Raw genomic sequence first — 26905 nt, 5'->3', positions numbered from 1 at the left:
GGACCATGACTTGGAAGTGTTTCTTTTATCATGACACAGCTGGGCAAACTTCAGGGTGCGCTGTAAGCTTGTATTGGGACTTTCCCAGCTTTGCTGTTGCTGCACCCGAGCTTCCTGGGGTGGTGCTTGCTGTGCAAAGCCTGTTCATATCCTGCGTATCTTCCTCCCAGAGCAAACACTACAAGCCCATCGTTTCAGCACCCATGGTAAAAATTACAGTGAACTCTGTAAAATACTCAAGCATGTAAATGCTGTTTTATCTCCTGAACGACATTCTATTGTTTGAAAGTGCTTCCTTTTCATTTCCCCCATAGCACAACTTTAGGCAAAGACACTGTACTTTGGCCTCAAATGACCCAGTGAATTTACAGTACACGGTTAATTGCAGTACTGAAAAGTCTGGCACGCTGTGTTGTTAAGGAGAGTAGGGACTGTGGTGATTTTGGAGTGAGCTCACTTGAAAACCCAGCAAATAGTAGCCTACAAGGACATCTGACATCTGCTTTCCCCAGCTAAATCTCACCACTGAGACTGGATTCCAAGAAAAATAACAAGTCAGGCTTGGTTAGTAGTGCTGCAGCTTGGAATATGAGTCTTGACAAGGGAAAAAAATCATTTGCACTGTAGCAGCTTTTCACGAGCTGGGGCAAAGAGTAAATCTTTCCAATGGCAAAATAAAGCTGTCAGGCAGTGTTTTCATAAGATGCCGTTGGACACTGATATGACAGCTCTTCCTCCTGATCTTTTTTATAGGTTGCTAATTCTGAAAGAAAAGCCATCTTTCCCTACATTTTTTGTGGGTCCAGGCAATAAAATTTGAAGAAGCAATTGCACTGCTAGAACAAAAATGCCGACTGCTGCTCAGTAACCAGGACTATCCTTCTTGTTGTACTGAAAAAGATGCTTTAGCCAAATGTCTAGCACCTAGAATAAGATTCTGTATTTGCTGGTTTATATTTTGAAGTGGATATGTACATACAGAAAACACCTTGTCTGGAAAATGAGCAGGACAATATGCAGGCACATGGGAACACTTTGATGGGCCGAAGAACAGGGCAGTGGCCATCAGCATGGGTGTTAGTAAGCATGCACTAGCTTTGTTTCTCAAGCACTGGAATAGAGAATTTAAGCTCTTCTTAGTAAGCCCAGTTCAGCATAACTGAAGCCTAAGTAGCATGATGAGGACTGATGTTTCCCAGGATATGTGAGAGAACCACAGCTCCTCTCTATTCATCTGAACATCAGATACTAGTTCCCGATAGTCCCAGAAGTTCTTCTAGTTTGGGTTATGGAGATGGTTATCCTTGCCTCCACTGCAAAATGCACTTGTGTACAGCTGTGGAGGAAAAGAGCAGCAATGCATTCCTAGGTGCTCTTGAGAAAACAGTTACATTAACTTCAGTGACAAAAAGGTGCATTGCAAAAGCTGGTCATTAGTTCTCAAACAAACTCCACATAATTGGAAATGTCCTTTTGAATGCAAAAACATCAGCAATCTTTTGTGTGCTTTGCACAGGTATTTTCTAATGTTTGTCTTCTTTTCTGTTAAAATCTTAACAAAACTACATTTATGGATGGCTTTTGGAGTATGAAATAAATGTGACTATAGGAAAATCAAACCCCACCTCTAAGTATTGTTGCATTGATATGCCTTGGTCATGACTTTAGTCATCAAACCATATCAATTCTTATTTTAAGAAGCAGGCTGAGAAATTACTTGTTTCAGGGTTCTGTTTCTGAGCAGTCTTTACATGTTGAGTTTTCACACAGCTCTTGCAAATAAAGAGTACTGTCAACAAGGCCAGCTGCCTCAGTGAGCTTGTAAAGAAAACCAATGTTCCAGGCTACGGAAAGAGAAACGAAACAAAAGGAATTTACTGGATACAAGCACCACAAAAAAAAACAAGTACAATAGCCACATGTACCCACAGAATGAAAGCTCTCATGAATAACAAACTAAAGGTTTCAGCATGTATTTCCATCAAGCTCAAAACCAGCCATAGATGAGGTAGTCCTCAGTTTCTGAAGCGACCAAGGGTTCTTTTTTGGTTGCTTTCCTTTTGTTGGCTTGGTTTTGATTCTCTGGGTTTTGTCCCAAGTTTCTGATACGCTCAGATGGCCCATGTGGGTTGCCTTGGGGATTTGGTTATCTAACTCTCTGTCATTAGCAGAGTGATGACCACTGAGGGATGCGACCTCTCTTTGTAAATTCTAAGCACCTCTTACACCTTCCTTGAATTGCAAAGAGAAATGATTTATCAGTTAACACAATGACAGGAACTAAGTAAGGATAAGCTTCACTTAACAGTGGCATGAGGCAGGGGCAGAGTGTCTGACTGGCTTCATTCTGTTCCTAAACAATCACATCATAATAAAGATAAGCAAAGTCAAACCAGCACAAAATAAATGAGATCAGCAAAGCCTACCCAGCCTTGACACTCTTGACTTGAAGAACCCTAAACTGGAACAGGTGGCTGTACTTAATGCACGAGTGACATCGAACCACGTTTGCTTAGTTTCTTCCCCAAATACCACGTCTTTGAAAGCTGAGATAAATGGCTTGCAACGGTCATAAAAATGTTTGCCCTGAGTGGAATAGATATGCTGATGGTGGGAGGAAGAAAGCTGGCAGTAAGAAGCAAGGTGAAAGCTGTATTAGCATGCTGAACTTTTCAAATGGTGACAAAATTACTCTTTCAGTGCCTGATTCTTCAGTGCAATATCAGAGAGAATTCCTGCACAGGCTGTAATGAACCATGACCTAAATTCAGGTTCCCCTTGTGTGAAGCTAAAGGTAACTGTATGTTATAGAGAGAGTAGCTTAATGCAAAATGCACGTGTAAGGAATATATTCACAGAGTGACAGGATTTGGAAGGGACTTCTAGAGATCATCCAGTCCAACCCCCCTGCCAAAGCAGGTCTGCCTAGATGAAGTCACACAGGAACGTGTCCAGGTGGGTTTGGAAACCTCCTGAGAAGGAGCCTCCACACCCTCCCTGGGCAGCCTGGGCCAGGGCTCCCTCACCTCAACAGGAAAGAAGTTTTTCCTTACATTTAAGTAGTACTTTTTGTGCTTCTTTCCATTACCCCTTGTCCTGTCACTGGACACTACGGAAAAAAAGTGTTGCCCTGTCTCCTTGACATCCCCCTTTCAAACACTTGTCAGTATTAATGAGGTTCCCCCCTCAATCTCCTTCAAACTGAACAGCCCCAGGTCCCGCAGCCTTTCCTCATATGAAAGATGCTCCAGTCCCCTGATCATCTTGGTGGCCCTGTGCCAGCCTCTCTGCAGCAGTTCCCTGTCCCTCTTGAGCTGAGGAGCCCAGAACTGGACACAGGACTCCAGATGAGGCCTCAGCAGGGCAGAGCAGAGGGGGAGCAGAACCTCCCTTGCCCTGCTGCCCACACTCTTCTTGATGCATCCCAGGCTGCCATTGGCTTCTTGCCCACGAGGACACATTGCTGGCTCATGGTCAGTTTATTATCAACCAGCACTCCCAGGTCTCTCCCTGCAGACCTGATCCCCAGCAGGTCACAAGCAGAACAGTGCCTTTCCATATGTGCAGATTTCCTTTAATTTCATCATCATATATTATCTGTGAATATAACTTCCATTTCCTATCTGTGATTAATCTAGACTTCCAATATCATAGTTTATTTTTGAAAGGTATCTTTGGGCCTGTTCTGCTGACAACAAGAACTGGGCAAATAGTTCAACCTGTGCACTTTTAATCTGTTGGCGTTAACAAAGTGAAGATGTCAACAATGGAATCTTCTCTGCAAGTAATGTTGCACACATAATGCATTTGCTGTTGACACTCCTTGGTATTTGTTAGTGAACCTGTAGTATTAATGGGCAACTGGAATGGTCCCATTTGGGAAAAAATAAGAGAATATTCAGAGCTCTCAAGTCCAGTAAAACCCTGATTGTTTTCAGGGGAACAGCTGAATTGAGTTGTTAAAGTTAAGCAGGGTCCTCAATGAGCAATTTTCAGCAGCCTGATGTTTCAGAGCTTCAGAGCCATCAGCTTCAGATTGAAAGTGTTCCTGGCCTTCTTTTATAAACCCTTCCCTTTGATTTTGAGGACCAGACAGAGGTCAGGAATATGTCCTGATAGGCAGAAGCTGGATAATCCTTATCCAGAGGGTGGGTTTGGTTCCTCACAAGAGGATGCAGGTAGAGTGTACAGGTTCAGAAAGGAATTAGACCAATTGGTGGGCAATGGATCTATAAACAGACACTAATGGGAATAGGCAGAAATACTCTCTAGCATCCCTATCACACTGGGTGGATGCTGAGGGAGTGCAAAGGTAATCAACTAGAAGTAATAGCCAAACTCAGATGGCTATTACTTGGCGTCTCCTTGCCCCTGCCAGGCACAGAGCTCAGGGTCAGGCGGGCCATGTTCATAGGAGTGCTGCCAGTATTCATTTCTGTTGCTGTTCTTCATGAAATAAAACGCTGGGAGTGGGAGACAGCAGGGACAGAGAAGCAAGGGAAGAGCCTTGGACAGTCACTGCTGTTTCCAGAAGCTGGAAAAGGAGTGTAACGAGTAATTGCTGGAGTGTGGACAAGGACCTTGCGGATCCTTGTCTCAACAACTGCAGTCCTTGAATGAAGGAAGAATTGTGAGACTGGGGAGGAGATGGTGAGGGAAAGAGAGGCATTCACCTTCTCCAGGTGGTTTACAAAACCAGAGCCCTCAGCCCTCTGAGGGCTGCGTTGTGGATGGAGCCCCAGTGTCGAGTGCCACGGAGCATCTGTCCACTTGATTCAGTTCCTCATCAGAGTTCTCTCCTTCCCACGGCTTCAGCTTCCAGTACTGAACAGCTTTGAAGTAATAGTCCTCAAGTGTTGAAAGCAATGCCATTTCAATTCATCAGTTGCTTTTGAAAAGAATAAAACCAATTGGGTTTATTAAAAGCCCAGTGGAACATGAAGTGTACTTTCAGAAGTTACACAATTGGAGACTGTTAGCCTGCATTGGAAACAAATATATTATTGACTGCTAAGAGTTGTGTTCATACTACATTAACTTTGGTTGGGGATGTTTTTATATCAAATGGAATGGTTCACACAAAGATGCATTTATGAGATGAGACAGGAATCGCTTTTTTATGGTGCTCAAACATCTGAGAGAATACAAAGAAGTTCCCTTAGTCCTGTCCTCTTCTCTGAATATTCTGTAGAGGAGGAGCACTTCCTGATAGAAAACACCAATGACCAGGTTCTTTACGTACTTTGAGTTAATAACTGCAGATCTGGGCTCACAGTGCAGAGATTTAGACAGGAACTCATGATTTACATTGATTTTTAAGTCCAGCTCTGCAAAGCCATTGCAACCACTGAGAACTGTGTCCCATGTGAATGTTGAAAGCTGTTGTGTGTGTATTAGAGAGAGATCTGAATCACTAAAAACATGGTTTGAATTTGACCTTCTGGCCATATTCTTATGTCCACATGCCCCATTAGTGTAAGATCATCCGTTTTGCCTTTAGAAGGCTGTTCCCACACCACAGCTATTGCCTTTGTAATGTTAATGGACCTCCCAAGAGGTCTATATCTTTATCTGCTTTCTTGGTGTCCACATCTTACTCTGATACCATCATTACTTCTCTGCTATGTGCTGAAGCCACCTTGCAAGTGGCTCTCTTCAAGAAGGGGAATGGAGAGGCATCTTGTTTATAGCTCCAGTACACATAAACAACACCCCTCAAAGGAGAGATGGTTTGTGTGCAAAGAGCAGATCTGCACCAAGACTTACCAAAACCCCAAGGCAGGCAGGGAGTGTTTCTCCTGCTCCTCCTTCTCATGATGGTATTTATCCACAAAGGCAGTCAATCAATGACAACAGCAAAAAAGCTGTCCTATGACTCACGATTTGTTCCTGTGATAAGAGAAGATCACTTTGTCATCAGAAGACTCTTGACAACTTTTATGCACAACTTTTTCCCTTCACTGTTTTTTATCCTTAAACTGAAGAGTGATCCTGTTTCTGGATGGTTTTTTACCTGCACATGATACATCCTTCTCCCTTCTAGCTTTTCTTTTCTATTATTCTTTTAGTCTCTCCAGGATAGAGTTTCACTATTTATGATGCCCAGTCATAGCAGTGTGTGCAGTATTTCTGCAGAGCATTCCTGATACGGAGCTGATGCAAAAAATGCTGCTCTTCTTTGCCTTGGCTCACGTGAAAGGGGAAAGCCACAAAGGCCTGGCACAGAGCAAATGGAACTCTAGGGTTTCTCATCACCTTTTTTCTTATTTTAGTCAAGGAGCTCCTGAACCTCTTGTAGGGCCACTGTGGTGCCAGGTGGTCTGGCATGAGGCTCGTGCTACTGCAGTGCATGGAGTTATGTCCTTATGGGAAGTCTGCCCCGCTGCACAGTAGCCAGCTGAGGAGAGCTGCCTCCTAACAGCCCTTCCTTTGCAAGCCCTAGCACAGTGTGCTGGGCAATTACTCACTGTTGGTGGTGGCCACAAGTGCAGTGTTAGAATCACTGGCTGTGTGGACAGCTGGCAAAGTATGTGCTTGAATGCAAACCCCCTAAAATCAGATGTTCCCTCCTTGACCTTTCTGGGAATTTAGTCAGGCATGGTAGTATCCTCCTGACTTCATCTGTGTTCCTAAGCCTGCTGGTGTTCTCTCTGGGAGGAAGAAACATGTGTCCAAACAGAGCCAGATCCCTAGCTAGTGTGCATGCACATAATAAAGAGTGTGGCTCTGCCCACACTAGAATACTTTCTGGCTTGAAAACTCTCTACCATTTATCATTTAAATGAGTTAAAGGATGCCCTCTTTGTGTCTGACATAGTGGTCTGTGACACCCACCACTATATTCTCTTCAGTCTGCTATGGCTTCCATCCACTTCAGTCATTCCCACCTCTCTTGACTAAATGTCTCAGAACTTTTAATTCTCTTCTTGACAATTCCAAGCCATTTCTTCCCTTCTGGTGCTGTAGGTTGCATGTTTGATTCCCAGCATACAGGGCTTGCTGAGCTGTGCAATCCTTCCCTGCAGAGGAAAGGTGTAAACAACCAGAATTAATATGGCCAAATTAATGGTCAAAACTACAGCATAAAAACTAACTTCAAAGATGAAAGGAGAAAAAAAGAACACAATAGGAGCTTCAGGTATCATTAATGCTGTAGTTGGACTGCATATCAATAAAAGCAGTTCTGTCACTCACAGTAGTGGAAAGGCAACATTTTCCCTTATGTGCTTATTAAATACTCTTTTAGAAGCCTGGGCTACGTGCTCTCATACCTGGTAGATTGGATTGCAGCTTGGGAATGCTGCTGCAGCATTCATGTGGCACGTTCTTCTCACTTGCAGCACTTAGCTCCACGATAATGGAGTCACAGAAGTTAAAATGACTCATTTACAGTCCAGAATCAAGTTGGGCTATTACTCTACCCATTGCATTAGCACTGGAGCTGATGGTCATACTGTGCAGCTAATAAAAACCTTCAGCCATCGCAGATCTTTCACATTGCTGTATTTTCTCTAGTGTTATTTTCTATGGTGTTTAACAATTCAAAAGCCTCAAACAAAGCAAGTGTTTTCAGAGAGCTGTGGCTTTTGGGGTTTGGGTGGGTTTTTAACACGGCTGCAGGTATTTGATTGTTTTCTCCCATCTCTGGGAGATTTTCTGTCAGTCCTGTGTGTTTTCCTTTGAGCATACGTCAGGGAAAAACAAATTCATGGTCTAGATGGTCAAAGCGGATTGTGAACTGGCTGGTTTTAGGATTGTGGGTGTTGTTAGGAGATGTAAAAGTGAGATGCAAAACCAGGATATTATTAAAAGTAGAACGTTATTATGCAGGATTTTACTTGTAACATTTATTAATAGGTGAAGTCCATGCAAATAGCTTGATTTAACGAGAAAATACCAGAAGCAGATTAGTTGAGGGGAAAAGACCTTTTAACCAAACATGGTTATAGGCCGAATGTGCAAACTCACTGAGCACGTGGACATCGACTGGGTTAATCACATGGGTTTGAAGTTAAGCTCATATTTAAGTGTCTTGCTGAACTGCAGAAAAGAAACTTTTCAGTGAGTGTGTCCAACTAAAAAGTGAAAGTAGAGGAGAGTTTTTTAGTTATTTCCACATAAGAGGCTTGGTTAGTCCAAAAGCATTAGAAATAAACCTGGAGCAGTGTATGAAAATACCAAGTTATGGACTCAATGCCAAGAAACATGGTTATATCGAAATTCAGCTCACCTTTGCTCAAATACTCAGCTAAAAATGTTTCAGATGTTTTAAAAAGTGGTTAAGGTGCTTTAGGAGTTCGATACCATCTCCTTGTGCTTTGCCTTGGACCAGATGGAGAGAGCGTGATGAGCACGTTTGCTTTCCAGCAAAGACATTAATTTCCAATTAAAACTGAGGTGGTTTTTTATTGTTTTTTTAAAAAGGGAGAAAAATGAATGCATCTCTCTGTGCAGCATTTGTGCTCAAATACTGAGTAATCCATCTGATAGCTTACTGTATAATGGGAAATTAATTGAAAACCATTATGGAACCTGCCCACGTATTTTCATTGTACAAACTGACAACAATGAAAAAGGCTAAACAAAGAGCATCCAAGATAAAAAAAATAAGTAATTAATTTCAATCATTATAAATTGCCTGAATACAGGCAGGAGAATGTGTTTTGTGTACCTGGCAAGGCCCTGTGAATTGCTGAGTAACGATGGACGCGCTCGTTTGCCAGCGGCACGGGGTGAGCTGTCGGGTTCTGCGCCGTTCACATCTGTGTGTCGAACAGCTGAGCCCAGTTAGTGCATCCTGAAGCTCTACCTCGTTGCTGCATCCCAACCTTTCTGTTTTCCTTCCTTGCAGAAGGGAATCCCTACAGCTGGTGGGTCGGAAAAGCCAACGAGAAGCACTACTACTGGGGCGGCTCGGGGCCAGGCATCCAGAAATGCGCCTGCGGCATCGAGCGCAACTGCAGCGACCCCAAGTACTACTGCAACTGCGATGCTGACCACAAGCAATGGTGAGTGCAATGCAAGAGGGCAGGGGGAGGATGCCCACAGCCTCTTAACTTGGACCTTGCTGCCCTTATTTTGAATGTCTTTGTCTATATGTTTCCTTTCCTACCGGAGAAGAAAGGCAGAAGCACTACGTTTGTGATGGCTCCATCCCTTTGTTGCCATTTGATTCGTGGTATCTGTGACTGTCCAATAAGATGGAGTATATTTATGTTTCTAAGCCAACTGAGCTATACAAGAGAGTGCTAACATTGCCATGTCAAGTGTTAGCAGGGAAGGCCAGCATTTTGGCTGCCCACACAACTTTGTCTCCACCATATTCAGTTACTCATTTCATCTCTACAACTTCGCGGGGTTTTTTCCCAGAGTTTCTCCTTTCTGGAGTGCTGTTGCTGCATTTGCCTGTACAATGTGAGAGATATGAGTTGAAATGACTCATCTAGTGATTCCAGCCCTCATTATCCATCTTTCATGAGCAAAATGTGTTAAGAACTAGACTTAGAGTGTTATGGAACGAGGATCTGTGTTTCAGAGGAAGCTATTGCACTTTGCATGAGAGAATTAAATATTCATTGGCCTGTTGGTTGAGAATGCAAACATAGAGCCCATTTGGGATGAGACAATGAGAGTGTTTCTTGTTTCTTCTCTAATAAATAGTTATAGATTCATCCCAGGTGGAACAGTTTTAACAGAGGGACTGAGAAAGTCCTACCCCAGAGTACTTCACCGCCAGGAAACAGGGGCAGTCTGCTGTGAGGTAATTGATGTGGGTTTAAATCCCTTCAGGTAGAAAAGAGAATTAAACCTCCATCTTTTATACTTCCCACAAACACTCTAACAAGGAACTTAGGCTGTAAAGCTCATCCTCACGAGCTCAGTGCTCTTAGCACACTTTGTGCAGTAGCTTTAACCATCTGTGTGTCTCTTGTCACGATGGGCAGCATCATATTTTACGTGGTGTGCAAAGTTCAGTGGCCCGTTGGGACCCTACTTTTATGAAGAGCTTTCCCATTAATAGCAGCCTGTTGAACGAATGCTGGTTCAAAAACTGTTCTGTGAGACAGTCATGCAACCATTAATGAATGTAGAGCTTCAGAACTCTTAATGGTATATCTGGGAGTTGAAGAGTAGAGAGAATCACAGAATAATTGAGATTGGATGAGACCTCAAAGTTCATCTAGTCCAAACCTGCTGCTCCAGCATGGAGACCTAGAGACAGTTGCCCAGGACCATGTCTTTTATTTTTGCTTTTGAAGCAAGAATGGAGACTCAGCAGCTTCCCTGGGAAACCTGTGCCAGTGCTTGGTCAGCCTCAGAGCAGAGAATTGTTTCCTGATCCATAGAGGGAACTTGCTGTGAGTGAGTGTGTGCCCATTGCCTTTCATCCTTGGGCACCCCGAAATAGCCTGGCTCCATCCTCTTTGCACCTGTTTATAGATGTGGATGAGATCCATGCATTTTGGCCATGACTGGGAGCATTGCACTTGATCATGGTATGCCCAGAGTTATTTTCTGCCCCTGGCCAGGCAGTATGAAAAGGGTTCACGCTGTGAGGGAGGGATGGGGAGACACGGTGAGGAGAGGGCAGCAGCTGATGCAACAGCTATGTTAGAAAGAGGGAAAGAGGTCTGCTGAGTGGTAGCTGTGTGGATGAAAGGTGAAGAGAGAGATTCTGCACAGAGATTCAGATTTTGAAGTGCAGGACACTTTTTAGAGGAGATTGGGGACTCACTGAAGAGTGGGTCAGGCTGAATCAGAGTGGTGTGGTACAAGTTAGAAGTTGTGTTAGAAATGAGGAAAGGAATTGCAGTTTGATGAATGCACTCGTAGCATAGGCAGGAGAATGCTTCTCTCGAGAAGGAGATTCAACCACATTCCTGTGTGAACCTTGCCAAGCTCCACAAGCCATCTCTTCACAGAGCAGGCAGGAGCTTGATCCTGATTTTCTGAGTATCTCACTGGAAACTCAGAGGTCCAGCTGGTGGAAATACCACACATTCAGAACTGCAACTGGGACAAGTGATTGCTCCCTGTATCTAAGAGTATCCTCCAAAACAAACAAACAGAAACAACAGCAAATGCCTTCAGGCTTTTCCTGCTGAGCACTAAAGCTGTATGTGTGCTTGTAACCTTAACATCTTCCAGCTTCAACATCCAATGCATTGACTGGAGATGATGCCAGATAGTCCCCTCAAAGAGGCATTGCAAAGATAGGTAGATTGATGAAGCAATCATCTGCTGCAGTAATGAGCACTGTAGAAAATCCAGTGAGAAAATGCAGCCTTTCTAGAAAGAGTTGAAATACAGGTTCAATATAAAAGGAGGTGCACGGATTGAGGGATGAGAGTAAATTAGAATACCAAGCAGTGTTTTACTACAGGGGTATTGTCTGCCTCCAGTACTGAATAATGCCAGAGCCTCCTGGCAAATTACAATCAGTGGCCAGTCAAGGACTGTATTGTGGTGATAAGACAAATTGAAGCTCTTGAAGCAGCCTGAAATATTTGGCTTTCCTGAATATTGTGTTTGATTTGGTTTCTTTTTCATCAAGTGTGTGAGTGATTTTGGTCCAAGTACAGAACCAGCTGTGTTAATTATGGCCTCAGTTACAGTACCGTTTTTTCCCAGGGACTAGCTTACACTTGATATACCTCAGGTCTGGATTGGTTTTCTATTAATTCTTTTGCAAAGTTCACTGAACAACTTTACACCTTGTCGGTCTTGAATGAAACAGTAGAAAAGAACAATTTGTAAGTCGCAGAGCTATTTAGCATTTGCCTAACGTGATCCTGAGTGGTAGGTAAGGCAAACAGTAGATACTGGCAGGGAATATGAGCTATGGAATTCAGATTTGTGTGTATTTGCACACATCATCTAAAACAGATCCCTAAGAGAGGCCCATGTTGTTGCTGCAATGTTAATACCAAGTGATCATGTTTGTCGTGATAAGGAAACAAAAAACAAGTGGGAAGGTTTCACCCAGAGCAAGCCAAAGTGAACCTTAGCCCCAAATTATCCATGTTTCGTGCCTAAAATGAAATTAATTCAGAGACCAGTGAGTCAGATGATTAAAACAAAAGACCATTAGGGGTTTTTTTTGCTAGCAAAGACTGTTTTTATTACAGACAGGGTTGACATCCAAAGTCAGGTTGCCTCAGTCTCGAGAGAATAACTCTACAGAGGTTGCTGTTCTTAGTAGCAACAAATTCTCTGGGCTGCTGTCAAACCAAACTTTCAAATGAGTGATTTGAGATAAAATGGAAGGCTTTTGGAACAAAAAAAATCTTAATAGAACCAAAGGCATTGTTGCTACCGTTGATGTAGTTCCTTAACAAGCAGCTGGCACTGTAGAGATAAACCATGAAGTCACAAATGTAAAGGTCTGCAAAGAGATGTTGGTTCCTAATGTCCTTTGACCCTACAGTCAAACCCCAGACTGGCCAAAGTTTCTCCACGACAGCCTCTTTACTTTCTCTTACGTAGCAGCCGTTACATGTGAGAGGATATAATATGATGCTGTGCATGGGTTTGCTGGGAGAAGGTGACATAAGCAGCTTTTTTCCTTGAGCCCTTCCTGATGCCACTGCACTTCAGGTTGCAGAGCAGGGCACAGACTTCACTGCCGACCACTGCTGTGGCTGCTGATCTTTCAGGAACTGTTTGGTGGCCCTGAAGATGATCAAAAGGGATTAAGGAGAATTGGAAAGTAACAAATGGACAAATGGGGGAAATGACCAATGAAAACAAGAGAGCGCCTCGTTTTCCTGTATGTCCTCTGTCACAGCTTGGAAATGAAAATTCCTTTCTCCAGAGCTGGCAAAATTATTTCCGTGAGGTGTTTGCCAGGATGCTCTGCAGGTTCCATCACCCCTTCCTTTCACAGCTCTTCAGAAGAAGGTTCTGGGTCGTGAAGAGGCGATTAAACAAGGCTCAGATTGACGTGGGTGGATTGAGTGACAGTAAGAGGGGGGGGCGTTGAAATGCCAGCCCGTGGCTGAGGCAGTGACAGGTAGATCATTTGTAGACAGCTTTAACAGGACATTAAAGGCTCCTGGAGCTACTGGGTAGACATCAAGGCTTAAGCATGGCAAATCCCATTGAAATCATTGATGTTTCAGTTCCTGTCTCCTTTAGGCACTTTTGAAAATCCATCTGTCCTCTAACCTCATGTGCTCTGAGTAACGAGAGCCGCTGGTGCAGAGACAACGGGCTGGTTACGTGACACTGCCTTCTCCTGTCCTTTATTAGAAGCTGCTAACAGTGTCTTGGGGGATTTTTTTGCCATTCCTTTTACACAGAGGTGTTATGTGAAGAGAAGTGATTAGGTTATACATTCTCTCTGAAAAACAAGAACCTAAACAAAACTGAGAACTTATCATTGGCTCCACTTGGTTACACTGTGATGAAATTTACTTATTATTTATGGCATGGTGTAGAGAAACCTTAGAGGAGTAAAATGTCCCTTGCAGCCCTTGGGATTCTGGGATTCATTTACCTAAAAGAATGTGAGGGACTGTAGAAGTTGCAGTGAGGAACATGCATGATTATAAACATCTCATGCATGTATATATACACACACACATATATATGTGTGAGAAAATGAGGAAATTTTGCAGAATAGGAATTTTGCACCCCTTGGAAAACTGGAATTCAGCATTTCTGCAGAGCTTAGAGAAGCTTTGAAAGGACAGACGAGGAAACACAATCAGTAATTGTTTTGTGTGGTAACTGTGCAGTATTTGCATCTGTTCACTGTGTAAAGTTGAAATATCAGAACTTAAGTTTTTAGCTATGCTTAAGGAATGAACTAGTTTCATGGGCAAAGGCAGGAGAGCTTAGCTGCCAACTTTCCTCACTTCATGTGGTTGTTTTTCTGGCACTCTCACAACTCCAGACAGCCCCTTGTAGGTTTTTAGGGTTCAGAGTTCTCCTCTGCATTGACATTGGCATCTAGTGTTAATTCCAGTCAATCAAAATGTAGATGTGTGACAGTCTGTAATGGCACAGAATAAAAATCTGCATGAAGAGGAGCCCTACAGAGGGAAAGTCGGGAAATGGCAGATTTAATACATCTGCTAGTACTTTTTTTTTACAAGGGATTTGATAGATTTGAGCTGAAACTTTCAGTGACAGGAAAGCAGATAGCCAGAAGCCAGGAAGTTAGTTCCTACTAGTTATAGTTTGGCCATTAAAACTACTCTGCGGGGAGAAGGGTCAAGTGACTGGATATTAAACAGGCTGCTGCCTGTTCTGGATTTCTTAGCTGGGCTTATCAGCTATATCTGGTGTGCAATGCTGGAACAGAGTTTGCATGCCAGAAAATGTGGAATCTTCCTGCTGAATGAGTTCTGTTCTCTCTTTTTATAACCTGCTCTATATATACTTTTACAGAAACTAGGTATACCTTGTGTTTGTCCACTATGCATTCCTCTTTTCTGCTTCCCCTAAGAAAAAAAGTCAGCATGTTTCTTTTCCTAATAGGAGGTTAAGAGTCTGGGAAATAGAAATGATGAAGTGGAGAGATGAACTCCATCCAGCACTTGGCTACATGCTACAGATGTGCTTAGCAGCACCTTCCAAATTCTCCTTCTCTTGTGCCTCAGGACCACCACAGGGCTCTGGCTGCAGACCAGGGTGCTGTTAGACAAGTTCCACACAAACACTAAAGAGATGGTTTTTCCTCAGTGTTCAAACCATCATAAATACAGACCTAAGATTCACGTGAGTGCTTTAGAGGTTAATTTGAGGGCAGAGGAGGGGCAGAGCATCTCTTGCACAGTAAGTGTTCAGGCTGCTGGTTTTATGTTGGCTTGGAAGGACAGTACCTGCTGCCCTGGAGTTATCCCTAATGTTTGTGATGTATTGGTAATGCATAGGCCACAGCTGGCAGCTCCAGTCTGGGATCCAGGCAAACCCAGGATGCCCTAGATTGCTTTTTCTCCGTTAGAGATGTTCCACGCAAGCGCTGACGGCAGCCGTGTGTGTGTAGCTCGTGGGACCTGATAGACCTGCAGCCTGAACTAATACAGATTGAAGGGCATTGGGAGTTTGGGGATTCAATTAATCATCAAGCTTTGCAAACATGACTCCTGTTTCCTCTCTTTTCCCTCCTGTGTGAGTCGTCTTTGGGGCTGGGTTGTGGCCTTGTTTAGGAGACGCTGATTCCACTTGGCGTTTAGCTGCCGTCCCGTTCGTTGACGTTAGAGAAAGCGTTTCCCTGGACGCCTGTGACTCACAGCAGTGACCAAACAGCTGAGGAGCCAAGTCTTAGCTTTCTCCAAAACTGAAAACACAGGAAAGTATGGGCATTGATGTGATGTGAAATAGCTGTTTGCCTTACCTTTGTTAAAATGGCACCTTCTTACTCAGTGTTACGTATTCAGTCCTGTCTTTCTTCACCTTGCAAGCCATAGAAAGCCAGGATAGGTGAAGGTGAGGAAGTAGGAGTCTGTGCTTCTCCGTGCATCGTGAGCAGAGTCTTTTACCTGGCTCTGCAGATGTAGCAGTGGTTGAGCTCTGGTAACCTGCTAAGGGTCAAGGTGATCCCCAGTTGACTGCAGGTTCGTTCACCGTTGAGTGCAAACCATGATGAATGAACTCAAAGGGGAGAGAGGGCTGCTCTTCAGCTTTTCCTGTGCTCAGCTCACCTCAACTGCAGTCGGTCACAGGCACCTGGTCTTATCCAGACCTTTTCAGGTTACAGAATTGTTCAATGGCAGTGCTGAAAACAAAAATCTATCAGAATTAGGTGTCTGTGATTTTTACTCTCTGGGATATTCTTGATGTCAAAAGTATTGTTTTTGGAGCATTGTGAGAAACTTGCCGTGGGCTTATGAATCGGCAGGTGAAATGAACATAGATGGGGTTTTTCCTGCCATGGAATGATATAATATAATGAAAATATAACTCCAAGTATGTTTGTATTCTTTTTGTTCTTAAACACCCTGATTAGTGACAAATCAAGTGACCAAGACCAGAAATGTCTGCTGAGTCTTGCCTAGAAACACACAGGGTTTGTAGTCTGAATGAGAAGCTTACGGTTTTAACTTCAAAGTGAGTGACCTTACTGTGGCAGCTTGTCAGGTAAGGGCAGAGTATGCTGAGTGCTGTGCACTGCAGAACTTTCAGCTGCCAATTATTTCCTCCTCCTCCTCCTTTTATTTGTGTGCCAACTTAAAGAGTAATGACTCTGCCCTCAGAGCAGTGCTATGAAGATGAAATCACTCCAGAGCTGCCCAGCCCAATGTATTTCACTCAGTGCCTGACAGTACTGCGCTCTGGAAGGGAGGACTTTGTGCCTTAAATTTTAGGACTCCCCTGACTCTGATTTTTTTTCTGAATCAGTGCAACCCTATGTAGAAGACATCTGAAATCTGTGGCAGCCAGGCTGCCACAGGCTGCAGTGGTAACGGCTGTGACGGTATTAAGCCTCCAGTGTAAACAAGATAGATCCATTTTCAGTGCTCTTTGGTGTGCCAGGATGTCTGTAATTGCTCCAGGGGAGGTTTAGATTGGACATGAGGGAGAACTTTTTCATGGAGAGGGTTGTTAAGCATTGGAATGGGCTGCCCAGGGAGGTGGTGGAGTCACCATCCCTGGAGATACTCAAAAGACACATAGATGAAGTAGTAAGGGATATGGTTTATTAATGAGCTTGGCAGTGTGAGATGAGTGGTTGGACTCAAAGGTCTTTGCCAGCCTTAATGACTCTATGATTCTATATATCAGATATATAGATAGGTAGATATATCCCTATATATTTAAAGGGGAGAGAGGAAGTAATTGAGGTGGAGGGGGAGGAGAAGAGAGAGAGCCCAAAGTCCTTAAGGTCCATTTTTTGTACCAGGTCCCACACTTGATGGGGTCATTGCCTTCAGAGACACTGATCAAAAGATCACATCAGTTCATCACTCAGGCAGCCGAGAAGCTTCGGTGTGTAGAGGATGAATCGTTCCTTGTCCTTTTGCCTGGAAGATTCTTGGCACTGCAAATGACCTGATAAAGGAAAAGGAAGGGGGGAAAAAAGAGTCCCTTGGAATATTGCTGTTTGCTTGGGACCTGTTGTTCTCTGCATAGTGCATTATTTGACTTTAAAGGGGAAGGTTGCTTATGCAGCCTGTGATAAACACTCAAAGCAATCCAGCAACCTCTCAGAAGGTCTGCAAGTGGAGCAGTGAAGGCAGTGTTTCTGACACCAAATGCTTTCACTTTTTTCCCCCTATAGTTAGCCTTATAAAAGAAGTAAAATAAATTCTATAAGCTGTTTTGATGTCATGGACCAGGTGTGGTTTGATCTTTGTAACCCTCCTTCTTTGGGGTTTTCTCTGTGTGTGTGTTGCATAATCAATGAATGCCCCAAGCTTTCCAAATTACTGCTTATCTGTAATTCATCACAGATAGACATTTTGTCCCAGCCCAACCTCCTTCAGTTCTCCAGCTATTTGTCTTTCCTCTGCCTCCTTTTCACAAGCAGAATACCGTAGTGATGAAAGTAAGTAGATGTAGGAAATAGGAGATCCCTCAAAGAGCTGTCTAAGGATGCAGCGGAGACTTTGTAAAGCAGGACCAAGGTAATCTGTTGTGGTTTTACTTCACATTGTTTTCAACAGTCTTTAAATTGCAATGCTACATGGATTCTTTACACTAGAAATGTGTTTCTATGAGCAAGCTCATGGATGGGAATCAGGTGGCTTATTTGTTCATATTTTGCTGAAGAAGAACAACTGTTTTACTGAGAAGAAATCTTTTTATCTAAACCACTATATCAGGGCAGCCAATAGTGTGTGTTCCTTCACATTATCACAAATACTGTCTTTAGCTCAGCTTTTGGTCAAGTGGAATTGTTTCCAAGATGATTCTAAATGTAGATTGAGGGAGAGAAAAGCTTCCTTGACTTCTTATTTGGGGTTATTTACTACAGTAGGCTTTATATCTGAGGTGCCTGAGTATCTGTGTGTATTTGTATTTATTTATAGAAATTGTTAAAGACAAAGCAGAACCAAGTGAAAGTGAAGAAAAAGCAAATTTCTAGGCAAGCAGGCAAATATAAAGATAATAAGGTTAAATCTGCTGTTGCTGCTAGGAAATGTGGTGGAGAAAAAATACAGCACGTATAAAAACCTGTGTCTCTGATGCAAAAGTTCTGTGTTGCCATTGGAGAAGCACACCTTTATTTCCAGCCATTTCTGTGAATCAGAAATGTTTCAGATGCTGTCACTACACTTGTAATCTCACGTCTAAAACCTGTTGTTTGCTGTGCATGGCACAAAAATGTTGCATTTAGCAGCCAACAGTTTGACTGTTGGTTAAGCTGTTGAGAAAAGGGTCTGAATTTAAGTGTCTTATGTGAAATTTAAGATATTTCTCTCCTCAGTTTGGCAGCTGGCTTTGTCTCTCAGGCAAATGGAGCAGATTTCAGGTGCTTCTTGTTCAGTTCTGAATGTTTCTTCCCCGGCTCTGTGTCAGTTTTGCTGTTGCCATCTGCAAAGAGTGATGAAATACAGATGATAAGGAACCAAAATGTAGGCAAAACATGATTCTGTCCTTACTGCTGTTGTCAGAGTAGTAGTCCAGCTCGAGCTGCTAAGTGAGTTGTGTAGTTTTTCAATGCCTGTGCTACTCCTGTATCATACCACTTGAATGTTGATGCTGATTCAATCAACTGAGAGCTTTTTATGTGGAGCACCTATTTGTAGGTGGCAAGAGCAACGATGTGTGAATGAAGTAGTTGGAGTTTGTAGGAGAAAATGATGAGTACACCTCTAGTTACATCTTTGTTTTCATTGTACAATGAAGACATTCACGTATTTTGGTGTTCAGGCTGCCAAGTCAGCCTTGGTGCAGAGATGGGACTGGTAACGTCTGCACAGAGACTGTTGCCACCTGAGTTTGCTCAAAGACCTCATACACAGTGGTTTTGCTGGAGCTTTCTCATCTGACCCTCACATAAAAGCAACTGATGGTACTCCTGGAAGAGTGATGGCAGGCTTTTCATGCTGGGTGTGCAGAGTGAGAGGATGTCAGAGGTGGTTGATAACGGGAGACTCTCTCTCTTATGCCCCCTCACAACAGTAGATGTGCCAAAAAGAAAAAGTGGAGCCACCAAGCAGTTGTAAACAGTGACCAGCAATGAGGAAACAAAGCCACAAAGTCTATGAAAAGGGAGTTGCAACTGTACAGACACATCTCTTAATCTGATGCATCTTTGTAGAGTCTCCTATGAAGAGAACTGAAAAAAACCCCAGTACTGTAATCTCCATTTTATAATGGAAAACAATGAAAGAGAATGAGAAGACTGAAGAAGGTACTGTGTGATTTAATTAGAGGATAGGTGACAAGGGGAAGAGCTGAAGAGGGAAAAACATGGGGCTCGTGAGAAAGTGGAAGAGCAGGAGCAAGGCATTGAGGATGATCACATGTGGGAATTCAGTCACAGGGAGATGAGCCTTTGGCAGAGGTTCATACTAAAACAGCTGCAACTTCTCATAGTTCAGTGTTGCAGTTGGCATTGGTTTGACAGTTTCTGTGTGCCATTGCATCCCAAGTGGAGTCAGATAATTTAGTATCGTGGTCATTTAGAGGAAGTGCTGACTTTCCTTGTGGTCGTGACAGAACAAATGGAATCATAGGTCTTTGATCCTCCCTGGAATCTTGGGCTGTATTGCATGGAAAGAAAGCAATTAATTAATTATAAGTAATATTTAATAACTACCAATGTAATACAGCTCATCTCACGGGAGAAACAGTTGTAGTGACAACACATCATAAATGAATTGTTATATGAAATGATTAAGAATAATGTTTCACAGCAGTCTCGGGACTGTTACGGGTCACTTTCAGGTTTAATCCACTATCACCTCTGTCTCAGAGGAACACAAGCACCCCTTTGTACCTTGTTCTCTGCTTGTATATTCTATTCCTGTTTATTTTTTAGGAAAGCATATTAAAATGATTACCTTAAAACAAACCACGTTCATGGTTTCAGTCCAAGAGATAGCAGTAGCATGTTCTGGGGTGTATGACTTTCTGCTCCTAAACCCAACATCAGCTCCAGACGTTTTGAAAGTTAGAGATGGGTTTAAATGAAGAACTTCCCGCCCGCCTCCACCACAAAGCAGCACAGACACATTGCAAGCTGAGGCAGTCGTTCATTGGGCACTCTGTCCTGGTACTACAGGATGCTCCTTCTTATGTTCTCCAGAAGGTTTTGGGCAAGGCTTATGTGCTTAGCCATGGTTCTTGTCTGTGGAGCAGGCTGCTTTTCAGGGCTGAACTACAATCTGCTGTAGCCTTTCCTGCGTTGCCTGTGTAGTCTTTGCTTACAGGTAGAAGTGGTAGGCTCCTGGTACGTCTATATACCCAACTTTGTCTCGTAGACTTGTTTTAAGGCAAGAAGCACCTGCAGTAAAATTCAAGCCATCAGAATAGACATTATCAGTCTTTGGCAGATTGACATCCTTGTGCCATTAAAATGCAGCAAGACATTGACAAGGCTCTCGGTGCACAAGTGGGCCCTGAGCCTTTGAACCCCAACTATTCCATTTCAGTTTCTATCTTCACCTGATGCTGATAAAAATGCCACAACCTGAGAGGTCAGAGAAGCACAACCTGGCTGCTTCAGAGCCAAGCTTCCCTGCCAGGCCCACCCAGGATTGCTTGGAGCTGTGAAAAGCACCATTCTGATGGATGAGGAGGATATAAGGACTGCTCAGTCCATCATCAGCCTTCTTTGACCATGACCATGTTGTCACAGGTTGTTAGAAACCCGTGGCCAGGAGCCTGTTCAGTCCACACGCTCAGGGCTGTGACAGCACGCTGGGCAGTCCAAAGGCTTGTGGGTGTTCATCAGGTATTGTGCTGGGAAAAAGCAGGCTCAGCTCAGAGGGAACTGCATTAGGAAATGACTAGTGACTTCTGCTAAGTTTGCTTCAGTCCTTTGTCGAGGAAAAAGTGGTGATGTGTAATATAAGGAGAACAGAGCTCAAAGGTTAACTAGAAGGATAATGGAAATCCATCAGAGCAATAAAGTGGAGCGATCTGGGTAATGAACAGGTCACTAATCCTGTGTAAGTGTGGTCAACAAAGTGCTAAATACTTGATATTCTACAGTCAGTGCAGCAAAACAGATTTTTCTAAACAAGGGCATCTGCATTTTGGTTGATACTCAAAAGAACAGCACGTCGTACCTTCCTTTAAGGTTCCAGCAAGTACTGGCTTTGGTGTCCTCTCTCATTTCCCCCTGTTACTGTAATACGTGCATGTGGGTGTGCACATGTGAAGGCAAGAGGGAAGGGTATTGTAAAAACCCATGAAAAGGCCAGAAAGCCACTAACTTATGGATTCAGTTGCATGTCATTGCGAAACAAAGTCATCTGCGTCTTGGGGTTGTTTATTTGTAGTAAAAGCCCTGATAAAGAAACGTAACAGAAATGAAATGAATTGTGAGACGTGTGTGTGCGTTTGCAAGCAGAGGGGAAGTGACAAGTATCCATCTTTTTTTTCCTTGTGCTTCACAGCAAAGCATTTACATAATGAAAAAAGACATCTGTTAATTACCCCGCTGCCGCAGCGTCGCGTTGGATGCGCTCGAATGTCTCGGAGCGTTCAGTTCCACATCATGATTTCTGATGAATGGGGGTACATTTAACATGTTTTGTAGTGACATAGATTTTTCTTCTCCTAACTAGAGAGCTTTCAGGATAATAGACCCCACTTTCCTTCCACATGCATGATGTTCATAGCAAGATTTGTAGATAAGCTGTTTAGGTTTATTCTTCTAGAGTTTAGGTTGGTTTTTTTTAGCAATGACTTACAAATTCTTCCTTCCATTTACCTTTAGTATGGCTTGGTATTTGAAATAGCTGTTTGTTCTCCATTTCCTTACCAGTTCAAGGATAATTTAAGGGGTCTACCTTTATAGGTCAAGCAACCCAAACAAAGAATGACAAGAACATCAAAAAAACCCCACAAACCTGAGGACTTTATTAAGGGATGTTTTTAAGCAGGTAGAAGTAGGATTGATTTTGAGACCACTTTTACTAATCATTTTACAGTTAAAAACAACTATTCTGTGTGTTGGGTAAGCAGAAAGGAAAAAAGAAATGATTTGAAGGGTCACTCTTTCCAACTGCAGACATCAGTAGGTTAAGAAATCCCCGCGCTGAGTAAGGAACTGCAGATGTAAAAGCTGCACGGTACATCATAAAGACTAAGTAAAACTGGTCATCTGTCCTGCTGGGGTAAGTGGCTCTTTGAGAGGAGCATTGCTGTTGTGGGTTTGCCACCTTCCACACACCCACAAAACTAATATAGGAAGCAGTCTCCGGGAGCTGGGTCCAGAGAGAAAGCTGAAGTTATCTTAAACCCAGTACAGATGTGGTTGAGGCTTTTCCAGAAAGGAAATAGCAGAGTAGTAACTTCTCTTTGAATTTTACTCTTAATGGTATATGGCATTGCTTCTTTCCCCATCTTTTGTTTCTTTATTGGCTACCTAGGCATTTCATTATTTAGAATGCTGGTATACTTATTTTCCAGGTGATGTCTAGCAAGTCATGCCATTTTTCTGTGTCTTCCAAAATGTCACCTGTGATACAGAAGTAGCATAAGTGAAATTTTTTTACACACAGCAGAATGCAACACACCTGAATACAACATTTTTCATGTAAGACAGCGTTGTGCTTACTAACAAACTCTATTTTACACAAGTCCAAAAGTGAGGCTAAAAGATCTCAGATGTCATCTATGTAAGGAATAAATAAGCCCAAATGAAACAATACTTTGGCATAAAAAGACAAAAGGGGAGATAAACATGAAAAATGCTTGCCAGAAGATACAAAGTTGGAAGAAAGAACCAGGCTATGTACAGAATCAGAGAATCACAGAATCACTGAGGTTGGGAAAGGTCTGTAAGGACGTGGAGTCAACACATTCCCCTAGCACTGCCACAGCCACCACCGACCCATATCCCTTAGCCCCACAGGCTTTGGGATCCCCCCAGGGATGGGCGCTCCACCACTGCCCTGGGAAGCCTAGGACAGGGCTTCACAATGCTTTCAGGGAGTAAGTTTTTCCTTGTCTCTAATCTAAACCTCCCCTCGTGCAACTTGAGGCCATTTCCTCTTGTAACTTGGGAGAAGAGACCAACTTCCCACTGGCCCACAGCCTGCCGTCAGGGAGCTGCAGAGAGTGCTGCTGTCTCTCCTCAGCCTCCTCTTCTCCAGGCTCAACACCCCCATTCCCTCAGCTGCTCCCCAGCACACTTGTGTCCAACCCCTTCCCCAAGCTCCGTGGCCCTTCTTTGTGTGTACTTACATGCATGAAGGAGATTTTGTGAGGTTGCTTAATAATGCCCTTCATTCCAAGGTGTGATCAACGTAAAGTTTCCCTCCAAACATTTGGTGTCACAGCTATACAAGCAACTGGAGAGAGGAGCTAAGTCATAGCCCCTTTCCATTCCCCACGGTGCCTTTGTGTGAAGCGTAGAGTGTAGGTGTAGTAGGTCCCATACTTCACGGAGTTCTCTGGACCAAGTTCAACACTAAGTTATGCATTTCAGTACCTTATTGAACTCAACAGACATAGAGGGGCTGAAGTCAGCATTAACTACAGCCATCTGTTATTTTGTCATACCATACTCAATTATTTTTATTTAGCTCTTTCAGTCATGTGAAATAGAGCTGTCAGTGTTGTCAGGAGCTCCAAGAAATGAAGCCTCTGAGCCGCTGCTCCCAGGGCTTTAATATTGCTTCCAATTCACATCCTCGTGACTTAAAAACCCTGCCAGGAGCACGTGTGGTCTGGTAGCTTGATCAGATCCAAAGGCTTGTGGAAAGTCAGTGGCACAGATAACTGCAGAGAATCGGTCATTTATCTGCACGGATCGTGCAATGGGATATTCCATAGCACAGATACTACAGACGCTCGTTTCATTCCATAGCTGCTTGTAGAGTGCACACTGTAAGATGTTGCTGTCACTGTAGTGAGTTCAGACCTACAGAAATGCATTCAAATATAAAAAATACAATTAAAAATGCTGGGTGTGAAACTGGAGTTGAACCAGGTGGCAACAGTACAGTCCTTCACTGTGTTCTTCCATCAGAGCTAAGGTAGCCTGCTGTTCCATGGCAAGTTTCAGCATGTGTGAGTGGATCATGGAATGAAGGCAGGTTCCTCTTTGTCAAAGTGATCAAGAAGAAAGCCATTTAACTTTCATATTGAGTCATCAAATGAATCATTCAAATCACTGTCCTTCATTTGACTACACCCACTGAACAGAGTTTTCTCATACTTCTGTCATAAAACAAAGCTGTTAGAACTCTCTAAGGATGACCAGAAAGCTTCCTTTGCATTGTGGCTTATTTCTAAGATGTTTATATTCTGTTATTATTATTCAAGAGATCTTCTGAATTGTGAAATCTTTTGAGGTGAAAGAATTGTACTGTTTTAAAGATGCCAAGCAAAAACTTTAACTCACTTTAAATAACCCCAGCTTTCTTTGTGCAAGATGTTTGCCCTATCCAGTGGCAATTTTTTGTGGAACATTCCTATAGCATCCCATTTCAGCTCCAAGAGAACATTCTTTTCTTGCTCACAGCTGAATCCCAGCTAATCTTGTCTCCATAGTCAGGTGGAAGGGACGTCCCAATGCAAGAATCAGCATTTCTCCCCGAGGAAATGCCACAGCCTTCCTTGTCCTACTTTAAAAACTCTGTAACTGATAAATACGATTAAACTGCTGACAGATGCAGAGAACTATGGTGCTGGAGATCAGTTGCAGCGTGGTAGGACTCCTGGGTTCCATTCTTAAAACAGCATGGTGCAGAAATAAGAAAAATAGTGAAGTCAGAGGAGTTTCTGGACCCCTGAAGTGGAGGAGCCCCAAATTTTCTGGGAAACCAAAGAAACGAAGTTTATTAGAGGAGCTGCTCTGATTGAAGGAGACATTCTGTCTCCACTGGGACAGAATATGAGCAAATGCTTAGAAAAGGCATTTTTTCCCCTGTGATTGATCCATTCCAAAGGAAGCAGAGCTGTTTACTATCTCCACTCTTCACCTTTTGCTCTTTGTTTCTCACACTCCTCTTTGAGAGGAAAGTGGAGAAGTCCTTTCAGGTCAGGGCCCCGTAGGATCAGTCTAAACCATCTCAGCCTCCTTCCTGGTGAATATTTGAGATGAGAGACATCTCCCCACTTTCCCAGTGGCTCTCCCTTTGATCTTTTGGACTTCTGAGGTGCCAGAGGTTTCTGTGTCTCATCTCTTGCCAAGCAGAGGAAAGGGAAGAGGTGGAGGAGGCTTCATGTCAACTTCTTATCTCAGAAACTCTCACCAAGCTGTTTGCCTGAGTTCTGAGGTGATGCAGTTTCAACATCGTGTGTCTGGAATTGTTCAGCTCACTCCCACATGCCTGATCATGCTCGAAACTGATGTTCAGATGCTCTGTCTTTGGAAGACTTGTGGAGTTTCAAGTTCTTTGCAAGAAAAACAACCCAAAACCAAACAACATGTTACCAACTTTCAAAAAAAAGTGTTTTATGAGCAAGGTTTTGAATGATGTACTGTACACCTACCAAAGTGTTAATTTTCTAATCACTATTAGAGCACTTAATCCTCATAAGGATGTTTATAATGATTCAAATTAACCTGCCTTTAATTAAGAGGGTTATGGGATTATGAGACTTGAGAGGTGTCCAAAGGAGCAAATTCATTTGCTAATGTAATATTAAAGCTTTTTCATCTTAAAGGTCAGGGGAGAGTTAGGCTGTGTGAAGGGGGAAAGGAGATCTAAGTCACAATTCCATGGAAAAAAAAAGTGTGGATTAAACAAATCTTTGCATGGTAATGTGAACTGGCTCCTTCTTCAAAGAAGATTTGAAGTTCTTGAAAGTAACTTGTGCTAAGTGCAAATTACGGTGTGTGTTCGGTGCAGTTCAGAGCCATCGAGGGTCTCTTCAATTTGTGCATCGTTCTTCTAGTGGGACTAGTTGGGAATATGTTGCTTGTGTAATAAATGCAATCTTTTGTCATTTCTAAACAGGAATTACTTCTGTCTGCTGCACCATCAGCCTCATGCCTTTGGTTTAAATGGTATAAACCTTGTTTGCACAGAGTTAGCAGCTGTACCTGTGCATAGGCTTTGCTTACTCAACCAAAACACTTGTTAAGTACATGTTACTAAAGGTTGGTGGCTCTTTCTCAGGGCTTTCTTGTGTGGAAAAAAGCTTAAAATGAGTTACCAGTCCCTGTCAGTTGATATGGTCCCATATAGGACCATGAGAAATTCTCCATAATACCCCCTAGCAGGCAAACCAGGGGCGAGTCATTAGCTCCACCTGAACGTGTAAGGGCAGCTGAGGTGATAAGACATGTGGCAAAGGGACAAGCAATCAGTAAGAATTCCTGAGAGCAGCCAGGAGAGGTTTGTTAGAGACTGTCCTGAGCTGCTCAGGAAGGTAGAGAAGTCCCCATCCCTGGAGCTATTGCAAAGCCATGGAGCTGAGGTGCTGCTGAGGCACATGGGCTTGGCAATATGAGGTGAGTGGGTTGGAGCATAAAGGTCTTTTCCAACTAAAATGATTCTGTGAAATACAAATAACAGTTTTCAGCCTTGAGTGTATTGTTGGCAATTTGCAGTTCCTAAGAAGGTATCAGGGTGAACCTAACAGTCTGGCTTTTGTGCCACATAGTATGTACAGAAAGAAAAGTTAACTGTGTTTTATCAAAGCCTTCCAAAAGTTGTTCCAAGTATTTCCAAGTAACACGCCTCCAGATTTTGCAGACTTCTGCTCAAATTGCATTGTTCATGAGATTTGCTGTGATGTAACTCTTCTGAGCACTTCTAAGATAAATACAATTCTTGCCAAGCATTTCTAGAGGAGAGAGAATACCAATGCTTGGCACGACTGT

The 26905-nt window shown here is 43.1% G+C and overlaps 1 protein-coding gene across 1 annotated transcript in view; it reads left to right on the top strand.

Moving 5' to 3' along the window:
* The window catches only part of CNTNAP2 (contactin associated protein 2), a 908805-nt gene that overhangs the window by 745809 nt on the left and 136091 nt on the right, over nucleotides 1-26905 (top strand). The window contains exon 14 of the mRNA XM_061996383.1: nucleotides 8852-9008. Within this exon, the coding sequence (XP_061852367.1) occupies nucleotides 8852-9008 (157 nt within the window). The remainder of the gene's footprint in view (nucleotides 1-8851; nucleotides 9009-26905) is intronic.

This window comes from Colius striatus, chromosome 5, assembly GCF_028858725.1.
Source record: "Colius striatus isolate bColStr4 chromosome 5, bColStr4.1.hap1, whole genome shotgun sequence".
Classification (NCBI taxonomy): Eukaryota; Metazoa; Chordata; class Aves; order Coliiformes; family Coliidae; genus Colius; species Colius striatus.
The sequence above is the reverse complement of the archived record's forward strand: the minus strand, read 5'-3'. Positions and strand labels throughout refer to the sequence as shown.